Below are 20,674 nucleotides of genomic sequence, written 5' to 3'. Positions count from 1 at the left end.
AATCCACGTCCTGGATCGCCGTTGACGACGGAATCCCGCTCTAACGTGAAACCCGTTGGACTGCTGAGTTGGTGATTTGGGTGTGATTTCCATGATTCAAGATTACGCCGAATACCAAGGGCAGCAAGCTGGTGCTTGCCACTGCAGAATCGAAAGGTAGGGGTCGGACATCGTCAACGCATTCTCCGAGGATAATTGCGTCGAAAGAAGCTACGAGAGTTTTCATACTTCTCTTCCCCACGTCCTATTCCTCTCTACACGTGTGTATGGATTGCAGGCTTACGCATAACCTGCCGCTAGGTCCCGCCAATCGGGCGTCCCAATTGCCTCCCCGCGGCTCGAAGCAGCATAACACCAACGAGCTGAACGTGCCTGTGCCGGCCGTGAAGAGGTCCGTAACACCAGGAGCCTCGAGCCTCGCGGCTGCTCCTCCTGGCCCCGACGTCTCCCGGTCTACGTCTCCACTACAACTTTCGCTCCCTGCTCTTCCGAAGTACCATCCTGCAGCGGGATCGCAGCTGTCCTCTCCAGACAATAGAAGAGCGGAAAGTAGACTCAGCAGCACTTATTATACAGCAGCCTGGGGCTCTCCATATGCAACACCGAGTCCTAGACGGCTGTCTTCCTCAATAAGAAGCCGTCGGGGTATTACAGATTTTGATTTGGAGGCTTCCCCTAATCACTCCATGCACGCTGGACAGCCAGAACCGTCGTCAAGGAGGAATAATTCGCGTGATATCAGCGTACCCCCATCGGAAGCCTCTCAAACCTTTTACGGCTCGCTTGGTAGACGGTTGGAGAGGGATCGTCTGGTGCGGCAAGGGGGAAAGTCGATAAAAGACTTCACTCAGGATTGGATTAACCAGTATCTTTCAGGGCAATTACGCTCTGAGCGGACAAATTGGTTAAGCGACGATTCCGGTGACGACGTAGCATCGTTCCTTACAGCCAAAAATCACTTTAGCGAATCCGAAGGTTGGCTTGGTCTTGACGACGATCCATTGGAAGACGACCCTCTGAAAACGCCGACAGCGTCTACTTTCTTCAACCGAAAACTTAAAGAGCCCGCGGCAAGGCTTGATCTTCCGAGATTGAGAGCTAAGCATCTCAAAACGAACAGTTCAGACACATTGAGACAGTCTGACTTTTGGGATTTCGGATACGACCAGGACGCCACCCCTGCCGTGATGCCGAACACCGAGTCCTTAGAGGCTACAGAGCCTGAACTCGAGGTAGCTCGCAAGTCAAGCATACCTGTCTCACCGGTTGAGAAACCGCTCCCGCCTCCTCCGACAGTGGATGAAGAGTCCAAAACTGAACCCATACCTCCCACTATTACTAGAACTTCGACCCAGAGGGCAAAAAAGCGTGTTCTCTGGAAGAATAAACCATGCGTGATTGCACTTCCCCTTAATGATTCCCGTGGTGCAATTGAAAGCTCAGGCCCACTCCTCACGCCTGCTGATGTCGAACGACGACTGAAGGAATGGGAAGAGGCTGGGTATGATGTCCGTTCGGTTGGATATGATCTTTCACAGAGTCGTCCAGCATTCCCTGATGCTGCCGAATGTCATCAAGAGTGGCAACAAAGGAACTATGCCATTAGCTTCCCTGATCAGGCGGAATGGGACGCTTATGTCAACTTCTTGAAAGAGGAGAAGCTCAGGGCTCTCGGAGTATCTCTTGGAGGTGATGACCTCGCGTCCGCTCCAGTGAGTCAAGCTCCGTCGCAGTTCATTGGAAACACGGTCTCTCCGCCCATTCCAACTTCGTCTGCGGCTAGTAACCACCTAAATATGTCGGGAAACCCACTCGCAGCAATTTTGGGTCAAACAACAAAGCCAAATGCCGGTCTCCTTTCTATGACTTCTCCATCCTCTCCTTTTGGCTTCTCTGCCAGCTCTCCATTTTCAAACCCGCCTGTATCGTTTTCAAGCGAGCCTGGGTATTCTTTTATGCCGTTTCAGACGCCAGCAACGACAACCCAAGGCACTCTCACGCCTCAAAATCTTTATGGTATTCGAACCGGCATTCTGTCGCCTGTTGGCGCTACAAACATACCAAACCTGGGTTCATTGCTGCAGCCAGTATCCCCGCTTACAGCTGATGAGTCAAAACAATACCCAGCGGGGTTTAATGCTCACCCTTCATTAAATCATACGTTCGTCGGTCAGTCACAAACGCCACAACTTGGAGATGCCAGTAACATTATTTCTCCTCCTTTGGACAATCCTGGCCTCGAAGTTGAGGCAGATTCGGACACAATACAATCTTCTTCTGGCCCTGAAATTGCTCACCCAACTCCACGAGGGCACAACCATAACCTAAGCGAAACGCTTCAAAGGGGTGTCGAGCGTGGTGATTTCCGGCTTGGGAACTCGGTCACAAAAGAACTTGAAGACGACCAGGGAACTCAATCTCGCAATGATCTGATGAAATCGCGGTGGGACATGCCCGATGAATCTGCTCAACATCCCTTTGCTCAGGCAGCCCAGACTAGTCAGCAGCATCATTTGCTACAGCAACAATTATTTGGCGAGCAGCCTCATGGAGAAGGCCAGCTTGATGGGTCTGAGATTGATACGAATCCAAGCTTGTTAGGCACTCCTACCCATGAAAACATGCAACATCACGGATTTAACCCAATTAGCCATCAAGAAAGCAGTGCAAATACTTTCATCCCACGTCATCAATCGAAGCCCTCCCTCTCCAATCTCAATATTGCTGCTAAAGCTTTCGAACCGACGGCAACTTTCTCTCCAACTAATTATTCATTCATGACCAACACCTTCCCGCCTGGAGTCAGTAACGCTGGCACTATTTTCAGCCCTGGCCTTTCACAGCACAGTGCGAATTCGCATTCAAGTAGCTTCAATGTGAACGCTCCGACTTTCGAGGCACATTCAAACCGAAACTCGCTTTCCAATTTCAAGCTCTCTTCCGCCTCTTTCAACGTTGAGGCTCCTGTTTTCAACCCTGGTCAAGGTGCACGCGTCGACGTCCCTCAAAATACGTCCGCTGAAGGTAAAAGCAAAATATATGGTGGTTTCAATCCATCCGTCATTGTGCCACCAGCCAAAAGGTCGAAGGCGATCCCAATTGTACGACCAGAAGAACAAAAGGAAGAAATGCGGGATACTGATATGATCGAAGATGAAAGCGGAGATCATGATGTGCAAGGCCGTGAGAAACGCAAGCGGAGATCAAAGGATGACGGTGGTGACGAGACATCATTGCCCATCCTCGCAGATATTGCAGTAGATTCCAAACCGATTCTTCCGGTTGTCGGAAGCCCCGCCAACGTTGACGTCTCTGAAAAGAGGGATGATGCTGAGAACGAAACCGATAAAAGATCGAATGTCGTGGCAGCTGAGGATGAATTTGAAGCGGAAACAGACAGATCCACAAGCACGCCTATAAGTGAATCTACCACTTGGAAACCGTTTGAATTCAAGAACGAAGAAGATGCAGCTGCTTTCCATGCAGCCCTTCCTATTACTTCCGTTCCATTTAGTTCCAAGAAAAGCGAGACACTCTCGGAAGCTTCTCCAACGCCAGATAAGAAAGGTACGATGCGGCCTATCTCTAATTCGAATAAGGAGCTTCCTCTTCTTCCTCAAGAAAACATTGAAGATAGCCAACAAAAGGTATCTGATTTGAAACCAACGCCAGAATCATTGGAATTCAAACCCTCTGCTCCGTTCTCAGTGCCGGGTCCAGTTGAACTTCCGGCGGAAAGACCTGAAAAACTGGTTGGCTTAGAAGGCTCCAAGTACGCTGTGCGTAGTCCGGCAGTCTCCGACGCTGAACAAGCTTCTCCCACGACAGATCTCTCTCAGGGCCAATCTAGTGCGGAAGCCGAGCGGTTAGACGATAATCTCGAACACGACTCGCCCAACGAGCAAGAAATCGATGCGGTTATGCGTCAATTGAACGAGGATGACCAAGATCTTGGTATCGAGAGAATGGAGCCATCGCCCCCTGAGCATATTGCTATCAAGGACAAGAATGTGCCGGAAAATCAATATGGTACTCCTGAACTTGCTGCATCAATATTAAGTCACAGCAATGCCCCTAGCCTAAGCCCTCGCAATATGTCTTTGACGCGAGGAAGTTTGCCCAAGCTAAACACAGGCATTATCACGCCCTCGCATGCTCTCTTTACCCCTCAACGAAGTTCCAACCTTGGCTCTCAATCTCCAATCCGCCACTTGAATAATCCCGATATCGATCATATTAGTGATTGGGATGATGCTATTTCGTCTGGCCAAGAAGAAGAGCTGCAATATAGAGCACGTTTCTTCGACACTCATGTTGATGAGGTTATCGGTAGTGTATTGGACGATCGTCTTCTTCCTCTAGAAAGGACCTTGGATACGATTGAAAACTCGATCGCTTTGCTTGCGTCACAAACGGCGACGCGAAGAAGCACGTCCGCTGATGTTGAACATAGCGATGCAGATGACGAAGATGAAGATGAAGATGAAGAAGCCGCTAGACACAGGTCACGATCGCCCCTTAATAGGCAGAATCGACTTATTGAGAAGATTAGGCAAGTCGTTTCGGAAAGTGTGACTACCAACCAGACTCCAAAAGAACCTGCGCCGCTGGTTGATCTATCCGAGATTCATAGCTCCCTTGCGGAATTGAAGACTCTAACAACGCAATTTGCTCCGAAGGAAATTCCTTCCGTCGATCTTTCCGAGGTTCATGCATCACTTTCGGTCTTGAAAACTTTGGTCACCACTAAATCGGAACAGGACGAAGCGAGCAATTTAAAAACCGAAATCATTGATTCCATTGTCAATCATCCTAAGCTTGCTGAAATGATGCGTAGTTCAAATGAGGAAAAGGATGCGGAGAAACTTCAGATGCAGCTTGAGGGTCTGCAAAGTATGTTGCGCCTCGCAGACGATCGAGCGGAAGAAGAGTACAAGAACCGAAGGAGGATCCAAGACTCCTTGGCGGAATCGCAGAGACTCCTGAAGGCCGCTGAGGATGATGCTGTGCGACACAGGGATGCTGCTGCCGCTTCCGAAGAGGCGCTACGGACCTTCAAAGAACAGAAGTTGCCTGAGATGGAACGGCTAGAGAAACAGTCAGCTCTGCTCAACGAAAATCAAGAAAGCCTACAGCTCACACTTTCTGAACTCTCGCAGAAGAACATCACACTCCAAGGAACACTTGACGAGTATAGAGAAACCGGTGATCATTTACGCTCTCAGCTTGATGAAGTGGAAGGAGAGAATAAGGAACTTCGTCGGACAATTAGTGTTTTGAAAACCCAGATGGAGGATAGCCTCCGTGCTCGCCAAAGTCTTCGAGGAAAATTTGAGAAACTTCAAGAAGACATGGTTACTGCTGCCCGGGATATAGCTCAAGAGCAATCATCGTGGAGAACAAAGGAGGAACAACAAGAGATCATGTATAACGTACTGAAAGCACAGTATGATGACGAAGTGAAACGCCGGAAGAAACTGGAGCTCCATATCGATGATTTGGAGCAGAAGGAAAAAGAAGCCACGAAATTGAGATTCATCCTTGGGCAGTCTCAGGAAGAAAATGCGAAGTTGGAGGAGCTGTTGATGATGGTGCGACAAGAAAGCCATGACTATCAGAATAAGGCAGCCAAATACGAACGCGAATTCAATGAGGCTCGTGAAATAAGTCGTATTGAAATCCAGAGAGTAAGGACATCAATGGAAGCTGACCTTGAGAACGCGAATCATCAGGTCAATTTTGTTCGTGCGGAGCTCGAGAGTCAGATCAATAATCTTGAAAATCAATTGGAGACCGCGAACATGGATGCGGATACGTCTAAAGCGAGATTCGAACTTCTATTAGAAGAAGCGAGAGATGCAAAAATGGCGGCCCTCCACGAAGCTGCTGAATCGAAGGAAATAGCGCTTCAGGAGCAGCGCCTTGCACATGAGCGAACACTGAATGACCTTCGAGAGCGACATGCCCGTGTTTTACACAATGGATCTGAAGACCGGCAGCGCGAGGAATCTCATTATATGGAGTTGATTGCACTTCGGGATGAGCGGATCGATCACCTCCATGATAAGGTCGCTCACTTGGAAGAAAAGCTCGAAATCGCCAAGACAGCAGCGCGCACCGCTGCTCAAGCCGCACAGAACGCCAAGGCAGCACAAGTCATGTCACCAACTCAGGTCACTTCGCCGTCGTTGACATTCACAAAGGGTACTAATGTTCCCGAAAAGATATCCCCTCAGGCACTTCGTGAATCAATCCTGGTGTTGCAGGATCAGTTGCAACAGCGAGAAGGGTGCATCGAAGAGCTTGAGCATGAGCTTTCGCTTATTGATAAAGATGCACCGCTGAAAGTAAAGGAAAAAGAAACAGAAATTGCTTGGCTCCGTGAACTGCTCCATGTTCGTTTGGATGACTTGCAAGATATCATCAATGTGCTGTCACAACCATCGTTTAATCAGAGTGCCGTACGCGATGCTGTTATCCGCTTGAAGGCGAATCTACAAATGCAGCAGCAGGAGAAAGAGAGGTCAATGGCGGGTGGTAGCCCCCAAACATTCCCTTCGCTCTCTGCAATCTCGACTTTCGCCGCGTCACCACGTGCTCTGCCGCTTGCGGCTGCGGCTGCGTGGGGAAATTGGCGAAAGGGGAGGGAGAATTCTTTGGGGCCCAATATGGCCGATAACGGGTCCAACAGCAATGACAATACACCATCCAAAGCATCAAGTTCACAAAGCTTCTTGACCGGACTGTTAACGCCGCCTCACTCGAACATGCGCACCTCGGCGAGTCGTTCCGTTCCTCCGCCACGTTCTTATTCTGACAGCCGCCCACTAAGATCCTCTGGCGCGACCCGTCGCAGGCCGTCAACTCTCCAACCGGAGGCAACACCCCAGCCAACGGAGGCTCCACGGACTCCACCTCTTTTGCGAAAGTCAAGCTATGACCATGATGCGGAAGCGACGAATTACGATGAGGCGTACGCTGATGATAACGAGAGTATCATCAGTGGTATTCTCACACGGGGCTCGACCGCGCCAGCTAATGATGGCCCGTTTGGTCCGGCCATATAATGGCGATGAAAGCGAAGTCGTTTCGCTTATATTAACTTTTTTCTGGGATTTGCCCGGAAAACTGGTTTACCCTTTCTCCCATGTCGTTATTAATTTTTTCCCCTCCTCCCCATAACTATTTCCCTATTTTCTCGGTCTTTCTCATATCATCGATGCATAGTGATAACGATTTTCACGCCATTTATTATCTATCACCGTTTAATAATAATCTCTTTAGAATTCCTGTATATTTATCTCCCACTTTCGTTCTCTCCATCTGACCTTCAGTCAATCGTTATCATCTATACAAGTCTTTCATTCCAAAATTTTTTTAATCTCGTTTGCTTTCCTTGATTTTTGACTTTTTTGGAACTTCCGGGATATCCTTTGCCCCCAGGCTGCATTGAGTGGATACAATTTTTTGTTACTTTTGATCGACATTTGAGACACCCGTTTATACCCCATTCTTGAATTCCTTTTTTTTTTTTTTTCCAATTTGATTTTTTATATCAGAATGTTGCTAGTATTTTCTCCGCTTTGACCAGATTGATAGCCATACATATATACATATACCCTTGCAATTTTTAGTATATCTGAATTTGGTACTTTAGATTATGAATGATATACAATGAGCTCGGATAAACGATTCCTGTTTTGGCGGCCCAAACTTGTTTTTATACTATGGTTTACGCTAATTTGTACCTGGATGCCAAGATGCCGAGGCTCCGTTGGTCTTATGTCAGCTACCGTATCAGGACTAGCGCAAGCGTGGCGTTCCCCGCAGTTCAGGCAGCGCCAGGCAGAGCCGCATCCACCGTGTCACCGCCGCCAGGCAGCCGCACGCCAGCACGGACAGTCCAGCGCGGGCGGGAGTCGAGGGCTGCTGGGCGACAGCCACATCATCCCAAACAACATCGCGGCGTCAATGATGCCAGACCAAGTGGCAGAGCAGGACAGCTCAAGCCAGAGTAGCAGCCAAAAAGGGAGAAGTGCATCTTGTGCTCAAACGGTTGGAATCCCGGCTTCTGTGATTGCGCCAGCCAATGGGTTACGAAGTTTGGCCAATCCTTCTTACGCGTGGATCTCAACAGAGAAAGCCTGGTATCTGCCAACAGAGACATTCCCTCTGAGCATTTTGTCCAGAACATGGAGATCTTCTGGATCAACTCCAGCCATCGTGGACATCGCTGCGTCAGCCGCAATTATATCGGGCCGGCCAAAACCTTAAAATCGGGGCCGTGTACATACCCAGGGCGCGCTGGAAAGCTCAGGGGGCGCTGCTGTGTCTCTGGGCTTTTTCAAGCTCTAGTTCCATCACATGAGCGGAAAGCGCTTCTCTATCCTCAGTTCTCAGACTAGGGCCCACCTGATCAGGTCCTCCCATGAGCACTGGTTTCGCTGCACATCTGTCCGCTGGCTATCCGACGAGCTGCTCCAACTCGAAAGGTGGCATGTCAAGTTCAGTGTTGAGGCACTTCAGAATACTGCCAGCCATACTCCGTATACTTAGCGCTTCATGATTTCGCGTGACGAAGCTACTCGAAAGGTTTTATAACAAGGTCTTCTCTATTAAGACGGAGCAGGGTGATGAGGAGCTTCTTGCCAGGATTCTAAATCCTATGTCGCTAGCGAAGTTGCTACCCTTGGCTTTTGTATGTTGTGTCTTGTCTTCTGCTTGGTTATACTAGTTTTCTGAGCTTCGCAATGTCCTTGATATACCTGTTCCTGAGGTTGTAGCTTGGAGCTCACCGTCGTTGCGTCATATGTTTTTAGGTGCTGCGAGTATTATCATCACTAGGCTACAGATCAGTTTCTGCTCGGTCCCGGCGCATTGTGGGATAGAGGCGAGCGACTTCTCACACAAGCTTCACTGGCGAGAGATAGTACGCGATAGATACGGCAGAGAAACAGAGATTGACAGTGATAACACACCACTGAACTCCCTCCTTTTTTCAAACCTCTCAAGTTGACACGTTTAGCGAGAGCAACCACTAGGTGTAGCGGGGGTGGCCGTATGAATTGGCGACCGAGACGGGACTGTTTGGTGGTATTCGAGACAATACATATTCATATATATATATATATATATATAATACAAAGCTAGAAAGTAAGAAAAGCTAATAAAAAAGAAGCACCACGTAACCTCCCATTATGGTGAGATCCTATCTTCACCTCGTCACAACGGCCTGTGCCCGCCAGTGGTCTTAATATCCTGGAAAGCCTTGCATCTATCTCTGGCATTTGGTAGCATAAATCTCCGCTCCTACGTGCTTCAGATCATGGGATACTGCAAATAAGGCAAACAGATTCCGTGCTACGCATAAATACTGCATAGCTATCAGTAAACGTTAATCAATAGATGCTGGTTTCTTGCCTCCGTAAGCTTAATAACTTTGGAGGCTATCGCTGGTATAACTTGACGGAATTCACCGCAGAATGAAATAATCTCAATTCCTCAGCAGTGGCCGATCGCGCTAGCCTGTTGGTTAGAAATATATCTAAGTTGGTAGAAAAGGCGAACATCATTTCTGGATGTTTCGCATTCCTAGCATCTTCCTAGCAATATATAACAACCAAAAAAGGGTAGAGGTAAGCTCTTCTTTCAAAGACATGAACTGATAATTAGTTAACTAGCTGTACAAATCACCAAACAACCCGCAAAGCCGTGCCACCATCATCCGGTTCCGATAGATCCTGCAAATCCCAACTTCCATATTTAATGCAAACATTGAAGAAAAGAAAAAGAAAAAGCACAAACCACAGAGCTTTTGCACACGAAGAATCATTGAGAAAGAAAAAAGAGGCAAAAATGGCCTAAATAACCGTAAACGCTGGGACGACCGAAAGATGGCTGCGATCGCGTATCCGAGAATCGAAGGAGCATTAAAAATCTTTCAAATATAAAGTGAAGAAGATAGAATACACGACGCTTATTAATGCGCCTTTTCTAGCGTTGAGTCTTGGACCAGCTCTTCAGTCCTGGACGGCGACGCAGGTGCAGAATGGAAATCATCACGTTCTGTTGACCGACCACGGTCGTCCTCTGCGGGTGATTGAGATTCGCCGGACCGAAGCCGCCTTAATCGGTTTTGAATATCGGCAATGCTTGTCTCCTCGTCGACCGGAGAAATGGATGACAGCGTGGCAGAGTCATCGATCTCTGAGCGACTCGAAACTGGAGAGACGACACGTTCAGGGTTGCGCGGGGGTAGAATAGGAGGGACACGCTTAGGTATGGTGACGAGCCGCGCCTTTGCGAACGATGCTGGTGCTGATGCGCTAACAATGGGCACGTTGTGGTCGGATAAATTGACTCGCCGTACCGGAACATGCTTGACATCTTCGTGTTTGAAATGTGTGGATTCATAGTCGAGCTCCTCCGCTTCGGCAGCCTTGACGGCTCGAGGAAAGGTATAGCTTGTGACGCTTCGAGGAGGACTTGTACTCGTAGGGGAGTAGCCGCTTTGTTCGAAATAAGAATCGTCGGTCTGGGTCCCTCGATCAGCGCTTCCAAAGCTCCCTAGGCTGTTGCGGACGCTGGATCTTCTTGAACCTGAAGCGCTGAATCTCGCAGATTTCGGGCTGAGAGAAATTGGCCGGTAGTCAAAGGCGTCCAATTTCGGGATTTGACGAGTACCAGCTTCTCTGATAAGGATGCCTTCTCTCTCCAAGGCTTTGACGCCATAGGGGTCTGGGTCATCGGCATCTGGGATACCGAACGTTCCTGTTAAATCAATATCACCAGGAGTGTCACCAGAAGGCAGCATATCTTCCTTGACGTCACCATCGCCCTGGGCTGCTTTCAGTGTCTGCATCAACGTTTTAATTGACGACGGGGGCCTTTTAGTTTTGCCTGCCAATATATCGCTGACGGATATTCTCTCGCCGTAAAACCGCTCGTTTTCGTCACATCGCTCAATCACAATGGTTCCTTCTATTTGGACACCGGCATAAAACCCCCGACCTTTTATATACGTCCAAACTGGAGCTTGTCGTTTGTGGACCTCAGTCTCCAGATTACCACCTGCGCCAATCGGACCAGCTGAGGCAGCCACTTCGCCACCGAGTGTGCAGCGGACGGCTTTGAAGGCTTCCAGGGCCTCATAGGTATTTATTACCACTACGCAATCGTAGATATCCACTCCGGCAAGGAATCCTAGCCCAGCTGTATGCGTCATAATTCCGGACGGGGGACTCCATTCTCCCGTCTCTTTGATTCTTCCGAGCAGAACGCCGCTGCCTCCAGATCCACTAACCCAGAGACCCGTTCTCATGGTTGTAAAGATAGCCAATCCCTTTGCTTGCTTGATGACCGACGCCGGGATCCTTTTCACTACCCTTTGTTTCCCTCGCGGGATCCCCTCGGTGGGTTTTGTACCATTTCCACTGTCTATTTCCGCATAGAAACCATCTTTGCAGAAACTTCGCAGGATCCGCGCCGCCTTCTCGCTCTCTAGATCTAGAGTCGTCGGCCAGAAGGCTTCAGCGCCCAGTTTATTCGACAAGCGGTTTATCGGACGTCCAAGTTTGTCAAGAGTGTGCCATGCCTTATCGAATCCTCGTTTGGAGTAGACTTTGGCCTTTTCCCATTTTCGTTGCGTCGGCGGCGCCATTCTGTGATGGTTATATCCTTTATCGATATCTCATCGAGCTCTTGGTAGGGCCATAGGTCGCGAAGAGGCAATCAGACATCTCAAATGTGTCAACAGAGCGAAAGAAGTGCAGAATCCGCAAGAAGTTCTCCCAATCAATGATTTGATCCGTGCTTTGCGACATGCATTATTCTTGAAGCGATCGACAAAAAAGCAAGTTTGGAGGCTTGACGAGAGAGGCAAAGAAGGTAAAAGAAAGGTATTGAAGGAAAAACAACAGGATGGATCCCGATGGCTTAAACTTTTCTAGACGAGGAGTCCTTTCGAAATAAACCGCCTGGCGGCTTTCTCCCTGCAAACTGGACGCTATCTATGTACTACCGACTGGATGCAGAGCGTGGCCAGGATGATGATAGACCAAAGCACCATGTGCCAGGGGCCCTTCATTGTTCCAACCCATGCTACCACCCTCCCCCAATTGCCTCCTATTAAACCTAGTAAATGGCACACAAGATTTTCCGGGCACGGAGGTTATGCGTCATTGCTTCCACTGCCGAAAGTATGTACATGTGTGGATGCATGTATCTAATACATCATCGGCGGGCAGAACCACGGGCAGGGATGAGGGTATCGAATACCGCGTCGGCTGATTCGGTCGAAGCGCGGTCGATCCGCTCTCGAACGTTGGTGGCGTCGGCGCATGAGGGAAACAAGCATTCAAAGGGTTGGTCATGCAGGACCAGATGTCGAGGCGGATGTCCCGTGCCAATTGAAGCCTATCAGCAGTAGTTTCATTTCTGTCGAAGATATGTTTGACAGGTCCGAAGTACATACCCTTTTAAGAGAAACACGCTGGTCAATTTCCCCGCGAGGCAGCCCTTTTGGCGGCCCCTCCCCCAAGCCCTGGTCAACTGTGAAACATACTTGGACCCCAATATTGCGCTGGCATGTCACAGATGTTGGCATTAGGGCCGGCTGGCGATCATCTTGGCGGTCAGGTCCTTGGGTGCTTGTTTTCATGTGTTCAGCCCAGTGACTTCTTTTCCCTTTCTTTTCTTTTCTTTTTCTTTTTCTTTTTTTCTTTTTTTGGTTTCTCCTATGGATGGCCTTCTTTGTCTTCATGCGCCCATGGCTTTCGACAGCACGCAAACACTGCCATTCAGTTCCAAGCACTCCTTAAATCTCACGCTGCATGAATATTTATGTAGGTCTCTGCTCACGGAGGAGACATTAGTTGTTTGCAATTGATAGAGGCCCTTGATGTTCCACATAGTGCAACAGAGAAAATACTATCCATACATCTTACAAAAAATTTTCACATGCTCTTCTCTCTTTTATCAATGTTTTTGGGGGATTTGGCACTTGGGTTATTGTGTTGTAGAGGTATCTATATTTTTTTGCCATGTTAAACAATCTCAAGGGAAAAACAAAGCAAACGAAAACGCTTCTACAGTGTCTTCCCATATATCACATACAGAAAAAAAAGAAAATTTCCCTCCAGAAAACTAAAAACCAAAAGGCTGTAAAATCACAGTGGCGCTTGAGGACTTTACAGAGCACCAAGCTCCTTCAGACGGCCGATAAGACCATCGACATCTTCGACTTTTCCGCCGCCTTGTCTCGCCGGGGGTTCTACCAAACGCATAAGCCTTTTGATGATCTGCAGAAAATGAGATATGGCGTGTATAGTCGCCAGAGGTTTGAGGATAGGGGGACCTATGAATCTTACCTGTAACCTTTAGCGTCTTCAATCTCTTGGTGTTTTCGACACCAAAGTCAGCCAAGGTCTTCTTTTCCAATGGCTTCTTCTTGGCCTTCATAATGTTTGGCAAGCTGGCGTATCTCGGCTCATTCAGTCTCAAGTCTGTCGTGATGATCATGGGCAATTTCGCCTTTAATGTTTCCACACCACCGTCCACTTCTCTTGTAACCTCAATCGAGCCCTCAGCGTCCTTCACGGTAACTTTGCTCGCTTGCGTGGCTTGAGGCCAACCCAACAGCCCTGCGAGCATCTGGCCAGTCTGGCCTTGGTCTCCATCAATGGCTTGTTTCCCCAAGAAAACCAGATTGATGTTTTCCTTCTCAACAACGCTCTTCAGCAGCTTTGCAACTGTCAATGGCTCCAAGCCACCTTCGTCACCTTTGCCCTCCGGAACGTCTACCAAAAGACCTCGATCGGCACCCATGGCCATTGCGGTGCGGAGGGTATCTTGACATTTCGGCCCACCAGCGGAGAGAGCGAGGATATCTGCAACGTTCATAGGACCCTTGCGTTCGCGCAGGCGGACGGCCTCTTCTACCGAAAGTTCATCGAAAGGATTGAGGGAGTGCTTGACGCCGGCGGTTTCCACACCGGTTTGGGTTTTGTTAATGCGGGGTTTGATCTGGGGACGTGAAAGGGAAGATCAGCCTTTGGAAGACAAAAAAAAGATCATACACGGTCCATTGGTCGAACTGCAGCTGCAGCCGTTCTGGATGCCAACAAATAAGGACAGTAAGCGGGCATGGCGTCCATCCAAGGTGCGAAAGTCACAATGAAGAAATTGAAGCCGGGAAACGCACCGCAAAATCGATCACCCTCTTAATAGGCACTAATATCCGTAGTCCACTGGCCATTGTGAAAGTGCGTAACTCGATCCTCCAGCGTACAATGGGGCTGACCTTTACGTTCCTTGAGGAGATGTCTCTGTGTTTGTCCAGCCTCTCGAGTCGATTCCTACCGACAACCCTTCGGATCGGAAAGCCGTCGCCAAGCTATGACCGTAATGGAGCAATGAAATTCCTTTGCCAAGCCTCAACGGCACCTCTCCGACTCTACCCAGCACGTAAGCTCGGTTGCCGAAGCTTTCCGAAAAGCCGACAGTCGGACCCGAGCTTCCTCTCAGCTCCAAACAGTATGGATGGGACGAATACAAATGAGCATGATATCCAAACGATGTGCTTGACAATGATCGTTCGCATGGTCGCTGGTCAGGCCTATCTCTTTCGCGCTGTAACTACGCGCCGCGATGACCGGTGAGCCTGACTGCTGATTTGGACTGTTCGATATATCCTTTGGCCCGAAGCTTGGGACTATGGGACTATCTCATGCAAAAAGGCGCTTTCACTATAGAGTATCCTCCATTCACCATGTTTCTTGTTTATACCGTCCAACCCTCTCCATATCTATAAGATACTTTTCCGCCTCCTCTCGACTGCTCCCACGCGTCTCAAAAGTCTCAATTAGTGCTTCTCTCACCGCCTGCGGCATCCGACCAGACGACCCACAGATGAAGACCGCCCCTTGCATATCATGCAACACCCTGAAGAACGCATCTTTGTTTTGCCGGATGGCATCCTGAACATAGAACTTGTGCTTTTGATCCCTAGAAAACGCCGTGAAAACGGTAAGGTCAAGCGTTTCCTTCAGTTTGTTCCACTCTTCTTGGAAAAAGAAGTCAGCAGCTCGGTTGCGGCCGCCGTAGAGAAGGATAACTGGCCCAACTGGTGGAGGAACGTTTGGACCGTGCTTGTTGCGATATGCCTCCACGAGAGCAGCCTTTTCCCAAAGCAGTGATCGAATAGGAGCCACACCCGTTCCCGGTCCTATTACCACTGAAGGCTCTAGGAGTTGTTTCACGGATGGACTTAGACCACCTCTATGGAGCTGAACCTTCATGGTGCTACCTGGCTGAAGTACGGCAAGATATCTTGTACATACACCCTCACGGATCTTCTTTATAACCGTCTGGTACTTGACTATGGCCACCAATAGCTCGAATTTTGTTTTCCCCTCTACTGTTTTCTTTAATCTACCACCGCTAGCAATGCTGAACTGGCGCCCGCGTAGAATGGGGAAAACGTTGCATACCTGCTGCCAAGGTACTTTGACGGTGTCGAATTCATACAGCACTTCCAAAATGCTCCGTCTCGACCGCGTCGCATAATCATAATATTCGTCAATATACTCCGGGTTAGTGAATTCTAGAAGGCGTTCTTTCTGCATTGTATCGTCTGTGAAATGGGATATCTGCGAGAAAAATGATCGACGTGGAATTGCCATGATATCTAAATAGTTTGTCAATAGCTCGCGAAGTGTAAACCCAGGTGAGTTTTGCAAGAACGATATAGGAGGATACGATGACGGAAGCGAGGACTTGCTTGCCGGGGTGAAACACAGTGGAATGTCGGCGTCGGCTTCCCATCCCATAAGGGATAGGAGAGTGTTAACATCCTTAGCAAAATTCTTGGGAGTTATGTGGAGAATGTCGCCTGGAATGTATTGTATCGACTCGGGGACCGCTAGGGTCAAATGTCGAACATCTTGCCAGTGGCTTTCTGGGGTAACGCGGATATTGTCAATTAACGTTGCAGTGATGGAATTGGGAATCGGTCGTGTATCATGATCCCGCGGTTGTAGAGCAGGATATTGGACTATCTGTTCCTTCCCGGTTCCGTTATTTTTCTCGGGTTGAGAAGAATTGCCATTGGTCATTTGGTGTTCCTTGCCAGTACCTTGACCCCAAGGAGCCAGAGCCCATTTCGGCGGTAATCGAACATCATCTGGTATAGGATGCTGTCCGGGCTTCAAAGGAAATTTATCCAACAAAAACTTTTTCAGGCTCTGGGCCCAAGGAACAAAAGTGCCATCAATGCTAGAAGAGAGCGACTGGTTAGCCTATGCTGCGAGATGATGATTAACAAACGGAGTCATACCCTTCGGGATGCTGCTCATCTGCTTCACCGCTTGGAAATATCTCGTTTGCCCCTAGCTGCAGGAGCCTCTTATGCATTTTTCTGGCCGCCCAATTGAACCTGTCCCTCTGGTCAGATACTGAAGATTTACTCTGGGTTCATTCTGTGGAAAGCATACTTCGGGTAGGAGCTGTCTCCAAGCCCGAAGAGGGCAAAATTGACATGCTGCAGGTACGTTGGCAAGAGCCTTTTCAGCAGCAAAGACCGCCAGAACGTCTTTCCACTGGCGGGGACATCACCTTGTCCTGTTGTCGAGACGGCAAAAATAGTCAAAGAGTGCCCATTCAGGGATTCCTAGTATTACTATAAGCATATATCCATGTCTATAGTCGCAAACGCACAGCTTGTTAGCTTACTGCTTCAATTGCATCCAGTTCTGACACATGTGTCTCAAAATGCAGACGCTCCGTTAAGCGGCCCAGCTCTTCTGCTATCTCTTGCGAATTTCCCGTTTCGGAGGCGTAGACAACCAAAGCAGTCCTTGGAACGCCATTTTTACTGCTGGCCATCTCATCAATTTCGTCTGTGAAGGCCCCCCTTTTGAGTTCTAATGCCCCGCAATATATGAATCGACTCTCCATTTTGCGACAAGAAGTTTGGGCGGGACCGATCTCGGACGATGACATCATCAGGTGCCAAGAGACAGCAATAATGCAAACTGTGCAAATCCCCCCAAAATAGCTCTCAAGGAGTGGAAAAATGCCATTACGTGCTTCTACGGAGTACTTAGGTGTGCTTCGATAGCGCCTGGCCTTCAATACATTGTCAATTAATAACCATGACATTTTAATAATCATAAATATGTATATGTAGTTTATCACAGCTACTTGAGAATTTGTGATAAGGGTATCAAATATTGTTAGTACACATCACCATCACCTCCATCGCCGTCACCATAGTCATCAACTTCATCGCCAGCATCGAAGTACTGCTCTGCGTTGTAATCCCCGCCCATATCCTCCTCATCTTCTTCAAAGTCATCGTCCACGATCTCTTCTTCGCCTTCGCCCTCGTCTTCTAACACAGCCTCATCATCCGTACCTCCTCGCCTATCAACATCCGATCCTTCATCACCCTCTTCATCAACAGCCCGCCGCTTACGGGCCGCGTCCACAGCCTCCTCTTCCTCGTCATCTTCAAATCCCCGTTTCTGACCTACCCGTGAAAGAGCCCCGAAGCCGCTGCCCATTCCCCCAGGCAAGCCGACAAATTTCGGATCAAGGGTGGACCACAATTCTTTTGGGAAGAGATTCATCTCTGCAAGGAAGCCCGCCATCAGTATTTAGTCGACCAACAAAGTAGTGATCAAGCACCTACCAAATGGTACCGCACTGAGTTTGGGCAGCGTCCGCGCTTTTTTCAGGTACCGCTGCCCATATGTTGCCATCCCCTGAAAAGGGTCAAACTGTGCCCGTAAAGGCTGGCCTCCCTTTCCATATGAGGGAGGGCCGCTGAGCACTACATAAAAGGGTCCATCGTGAATAGCCTCTCGTAGTTTTCGGTAGTAATCGACTTGTGAGTCTTCTAATGGCGTTAGAGGTTTTGCGCGGGGTACTTTGTATTTCTAGGGTGGGAGAGTCAGCAAGAGACGGGAAAAAAGGCGAGTGAAAGGTTGCGTTTGATTACAGGGAACAATGGCGTGGGCGCGGTATCCGCCTCCGCTCCAGGTTCGGATTGCCATGAAAACTCTGCTCCAGGCAATCTTCTGCCTCGGGCTCCTCCACCGCCGCGACGGGACATGCCAGCTAGCTGCACAGATAAAAGAAATTTAACGGGCCGGAGTTAAGCGCGCAGAGATGGGCTAGGAAGCCAGCATTACTTCATTATCACAGATTCCCTAGGAACATCAGCAAAGGTTCGGGAAGGCTGGCATTGATGATATGGCATTCAAAGCATTTTCAAGATGCTTTTGGAAAAAAGATCATGGCTCGCTCGAGATAATTGCTCTACGGTCATCACGCTGACTAAGCCGGAGGAGGGAGAACTTTATGGCCGACATAGCCAAGCCGAGGTCCATGCCGGGCGACTGCTCGCACACAGGAAAGAGTATGGAAAGAGTATGGAGGCAGGCTTGCTTGTGCTCATTACGGAGTACCTGTCATGCAATGTAGGGCTTTAAAAAAATAAATATATATATAGGCTATTAAAGCGATTAATACTATCACTCTAATTCAGCGCCAGAGTTTCCCATCCGAGCATTGCGTAAAACTATCCTTCATATCCTCGTTATAGTTCCAGTGCATCAACCCGGCTGCCAATCTGGCTTGTATTACCCCATGGTCCCTGGGCTACACGCCGCTTCATAGTTCGTATAACATCCTCAACACCATTGGTACTTCCGCCGATTCGTTCAATAGACGACTCGAGCGCAACGAGTGCATCATACTTGGCAGTAGCGATTCTCCACACAGCACTCTCCGTGTCTCCTCTTCCCCCGGCAACAAAGTTCGCATGCGTCTGCGGGTCTTTAAAAAGGTAAGGTAGAACAACAGTTAAAGCTGGAGGAACGAGTAGCGCCCAAGCTCCATGCAACGGAAGATTTCCCTGGGACGCTGGCCCAAGCCGCTCGACCTCGTCTTCAGTTGGAATAGCAAACCGAGCAGTAGTGATGCCTTCCGAGGTCGAGCCTTGTTTGATCACGTCCCAGTTCGCTGTTGCGACTGCTTTTATGAACGCGATTGCAGCCAAAGCTGTATCAGTCATCGCCACTGTCTCGGCGGCCGCCACGACGTTGTTCCAGATGGCCGTGTGCTGATTTAGGTATTGGAAATAGAGCGTCCTTGCGGCCGCTGCCTCTGCACGGGAACTGGTTGGATTGTGGCTTAAATCCTCTTGTTGCTCCGCATCGCTATCAACCTTGCGACCTAACGGTCCGTGAAATATTCTTCCCAGTGCACCCAGGGTGTCCTTATGTAGTGGCTTTGAAGGAATGGAAAATAGTGGGTTTAAAGATCGTTTCCCAGCCTCCAGTAACATAACTCGGGGCAGTGACGCTAGAATATTAAGTTCACCGCTTGGAACTGCTCCGTGGGCCCATTGAACTGATGGCATATCAAAAGATTGGAGTGTTCGGGTAAGGATTTTATCCAGAAAGCTTTGTTGATTTTGCAATAAGTGATTCGGGTAGAGTTGGGCATACTGGGAAACGTACGCCATTATTGGACCAGAAAGATAAGCAGCTTCTGCGGGATCCAGGGTAGAGGGCTCCACAAAGTATTTCATGATTCTGTGATGTAGGCCAGAGCTGACCAGGAAATCCAGGGATGGAGAAGAGAACATTGGGTGAGACACTTGAGCGGTGCTGCAACGCTGCTGGAAACCAGGAGCGCCGATTTTTAGGAGATCCTCGAGGAAATGGATGAGCGTCATGTGCAGCAGAACATCTTCGGTGTCCACCATTTGGCAGGCTGCAAAATCTAACAAATTCTTGCATTTAAACCCAAGCTCAACATCTGGGAAATGTGATGCCGTAACCGCCTGCCAATCCAGCGACCCTACTCTAGTCACAAAATCCATCAATCTTCCCTGAGCCACTGACTTTTCCCGCTTGCTCGGCTGCCCGGGTTGTCCGTCATTATCAAGACAGCATATTGAGAAGAGTAGGCTGTACACGTTTCTGTCTCCAAATAGTCTTCTCCACATCAGGCCCAGGCCACCAGAATTACTACTTTCCATGTTTCCATTTCTCCACGGCTGATTTGGGTGATCGATCCGGAGGAGACACCATAGAACATCGAAGGCCGCCTCCGCAACAGCGGTGGTGGTGCTTGTGAGCCATATCTCCACTAAGGATGTCACTAGAGCTGAATCGCCTGCAACAACTGCCGCATCGCTAACGGACTCGCTAGCTTTGCGGAGGAGCGATAAAGCAAGGAGGTTAACCGGGTGTGAAGGTGCCTTGATACCGGCAAGAATATCGAGGGGAGGTTCGATGGACCGGATCTGTGAATAGTTTAGGTACGTCGCTGCTTTCGTGGCCAAATTGGTTAGCGGAGTCGGATCTTCTTGAATAGTGGGGAGGAGGTTGGAGATCTGGACTAGGAGCGCCGCTGACACTTTTGGATCAGTGCTAGCGAACAGCTCCGCTTGAAGCTTCTCGATTAAACGGACATCTAGGCGAGTAGAGGGATCCGAATATATCTGATCGAGGTGATCCCTGAGCTGATCGTACGTCATGGGAGTACCCATTTTTTTTCCCCTTGTTCGGGCTCGAATGTGAGCCTATGGAAGAAGACAAATCCGACGTGGATGAGAGTGAGAGCAAAACAAGACCGGTTCCATGATGATGACGAGGTGGAGGAG

General features: G+C 49.0%; 6 protein-coding genes across 6 annotated transcripts; 1 reads left to right on the top strand and 5 right to left on the bottom strand.

The window, feature by feature from the left end:
* Window positions 1-91: 91 nt before the first annotated feature.
* D8B26_006656 (uncharacterized protein) lies at window positions 92-7,067 on the top strand (the record flags this gene model as incomplete). The annotated part of the gene is made up of 2 exons (XM_003070110.2): window positions 92-156; window positions 278-7,067. 2 exons carry the CDS (start codon window positions 92-94, stop codon window positions 7,065-7,067), a joined length of 6,855 nt encoding a protein of 2,284 aa, XP_003070156.2.
* A 2,442-nt stretch (window positions 7,068-9,509) lies between these two features.
* D8B26_006655 (uncharacterized protein) lies at window positions 9,510-12,114 on the bottom strand. Its single transcript, XM_003069395.2, has one exon. It carries the CDS (start codon window positions 11,657-11,659, stop codon window positions 9,980-9,982), a length of 1,680 nt encoding a protein of 559 aa, XP_003069441.1. The 5' UTR covers window positions 11,660-12,114; the 3' UTR covers window positions 9,510-9,979.
* Window positions 12,115-12,880: 766 nt separating this feature from the next.
* D8B26_006654 (uncharacterized protein) lies at window positions 12,881-14,378 on the bottom strand. Its single transcript, XM_003069396.2, has 3 exons — window positions 14,201-14,378; window positions 13,368-14,022; window positions 12,881-13,270 (listed from the first exon to the last, which is right to left on the bottom strand). Exons 1-3 carry the CDS (start codon window positions 14,252-14,254, stop codon window positions 13,188-13,190), a joined length of 792 nt encoding a protein of 263 aa, XP_003069442.1. The 5' UTR covers window positions 14,255-14,378; the 3' UTR covers window positions 12,881-13,187.
* A 207-nt stretch (window positions 14,379-14,585) lies between these two features.
* TAH18 (NAPDH-dependent diflavin reductase) lies at window positions 14,586-16,953 on the bottom strand (the record flags this gene model as incomplete). The annotated part of the gene is made up of 4 exons (XM_003069397.2): window positions 14,586-16,272; window positions 16,334-16,432; window positions 16,491-16,666; window positions 16,729-16,953. The coding sequence occupies 4 exons, from the start codon at window positions 16,951-16,953 to the stop codon at window positions 14,763-14,765; spliced, it is 2,010 nt and encodes a 669-aa protein (XP_003069443.2). The 3' UTR covers window positions 14,586-14,762.
* Window positions 16,954-17,178: 225 nt separating this feature from the next.
* Window positions 17,179-18,202, bottom strand: D8B26_006652 (uncharacterized protein). The gene is made up of 3 exons (XM_003069398.2): window positions 17,999-18,202; window positions 17,690-17,936; window positions 17,179-17,629 (listed from the first exon to the last, which is right to left on the bottom strand). Exons 1-3 carry the CDS (start codon window positions 18,110-18,112, stop codon window positions 17,232-17,234), a joined length of 759 nt encoding a protein of 252 aa, XP_003069444.1. The 5' UTR covers window positions 18,113-18,202; the 3' UTR covers window positions 17,179-17,231.
* Window positions 18,203-18,510: 308 nt separating this feature from the next.
* Window positions 18,511-20,560, bottom strand: D8B26_006651 (uncharacterized protein; the record flags this gene model as incomplete). Its single annotated transcript, XM_066125250.1, has 1 exon — window positions 18,511-20,560. One exon carries the CDS (start codon window positions 20,558-20,560, stop codon window positions 18,599-18,601), a length of 1,962 nt encoding a protein of 653 aa, XP_065981332.1. The 3' UTR covers window positions 18,511-18,598.
* Between the last annotated feature and the right edge of the window lie 114 nt (window positions 20,561-20,674).

Source organism: Coccidioides posadasii, chromosome 3 (genome assembly GCF_018416015.2).
Source record: "Coccidioides posadasii str. Silveira chromosome 3, complete sequence".
Lineage (NCBI taxonomy): Eukaryota > Fungi > Ascomycota > Eurotiomycetes > Onygenales > Onygenaceae > Coccidioides > Coccidioides posadasii.
This window is presented reverse-complemented; position numbering and strand designations above follow the sequence as displayed.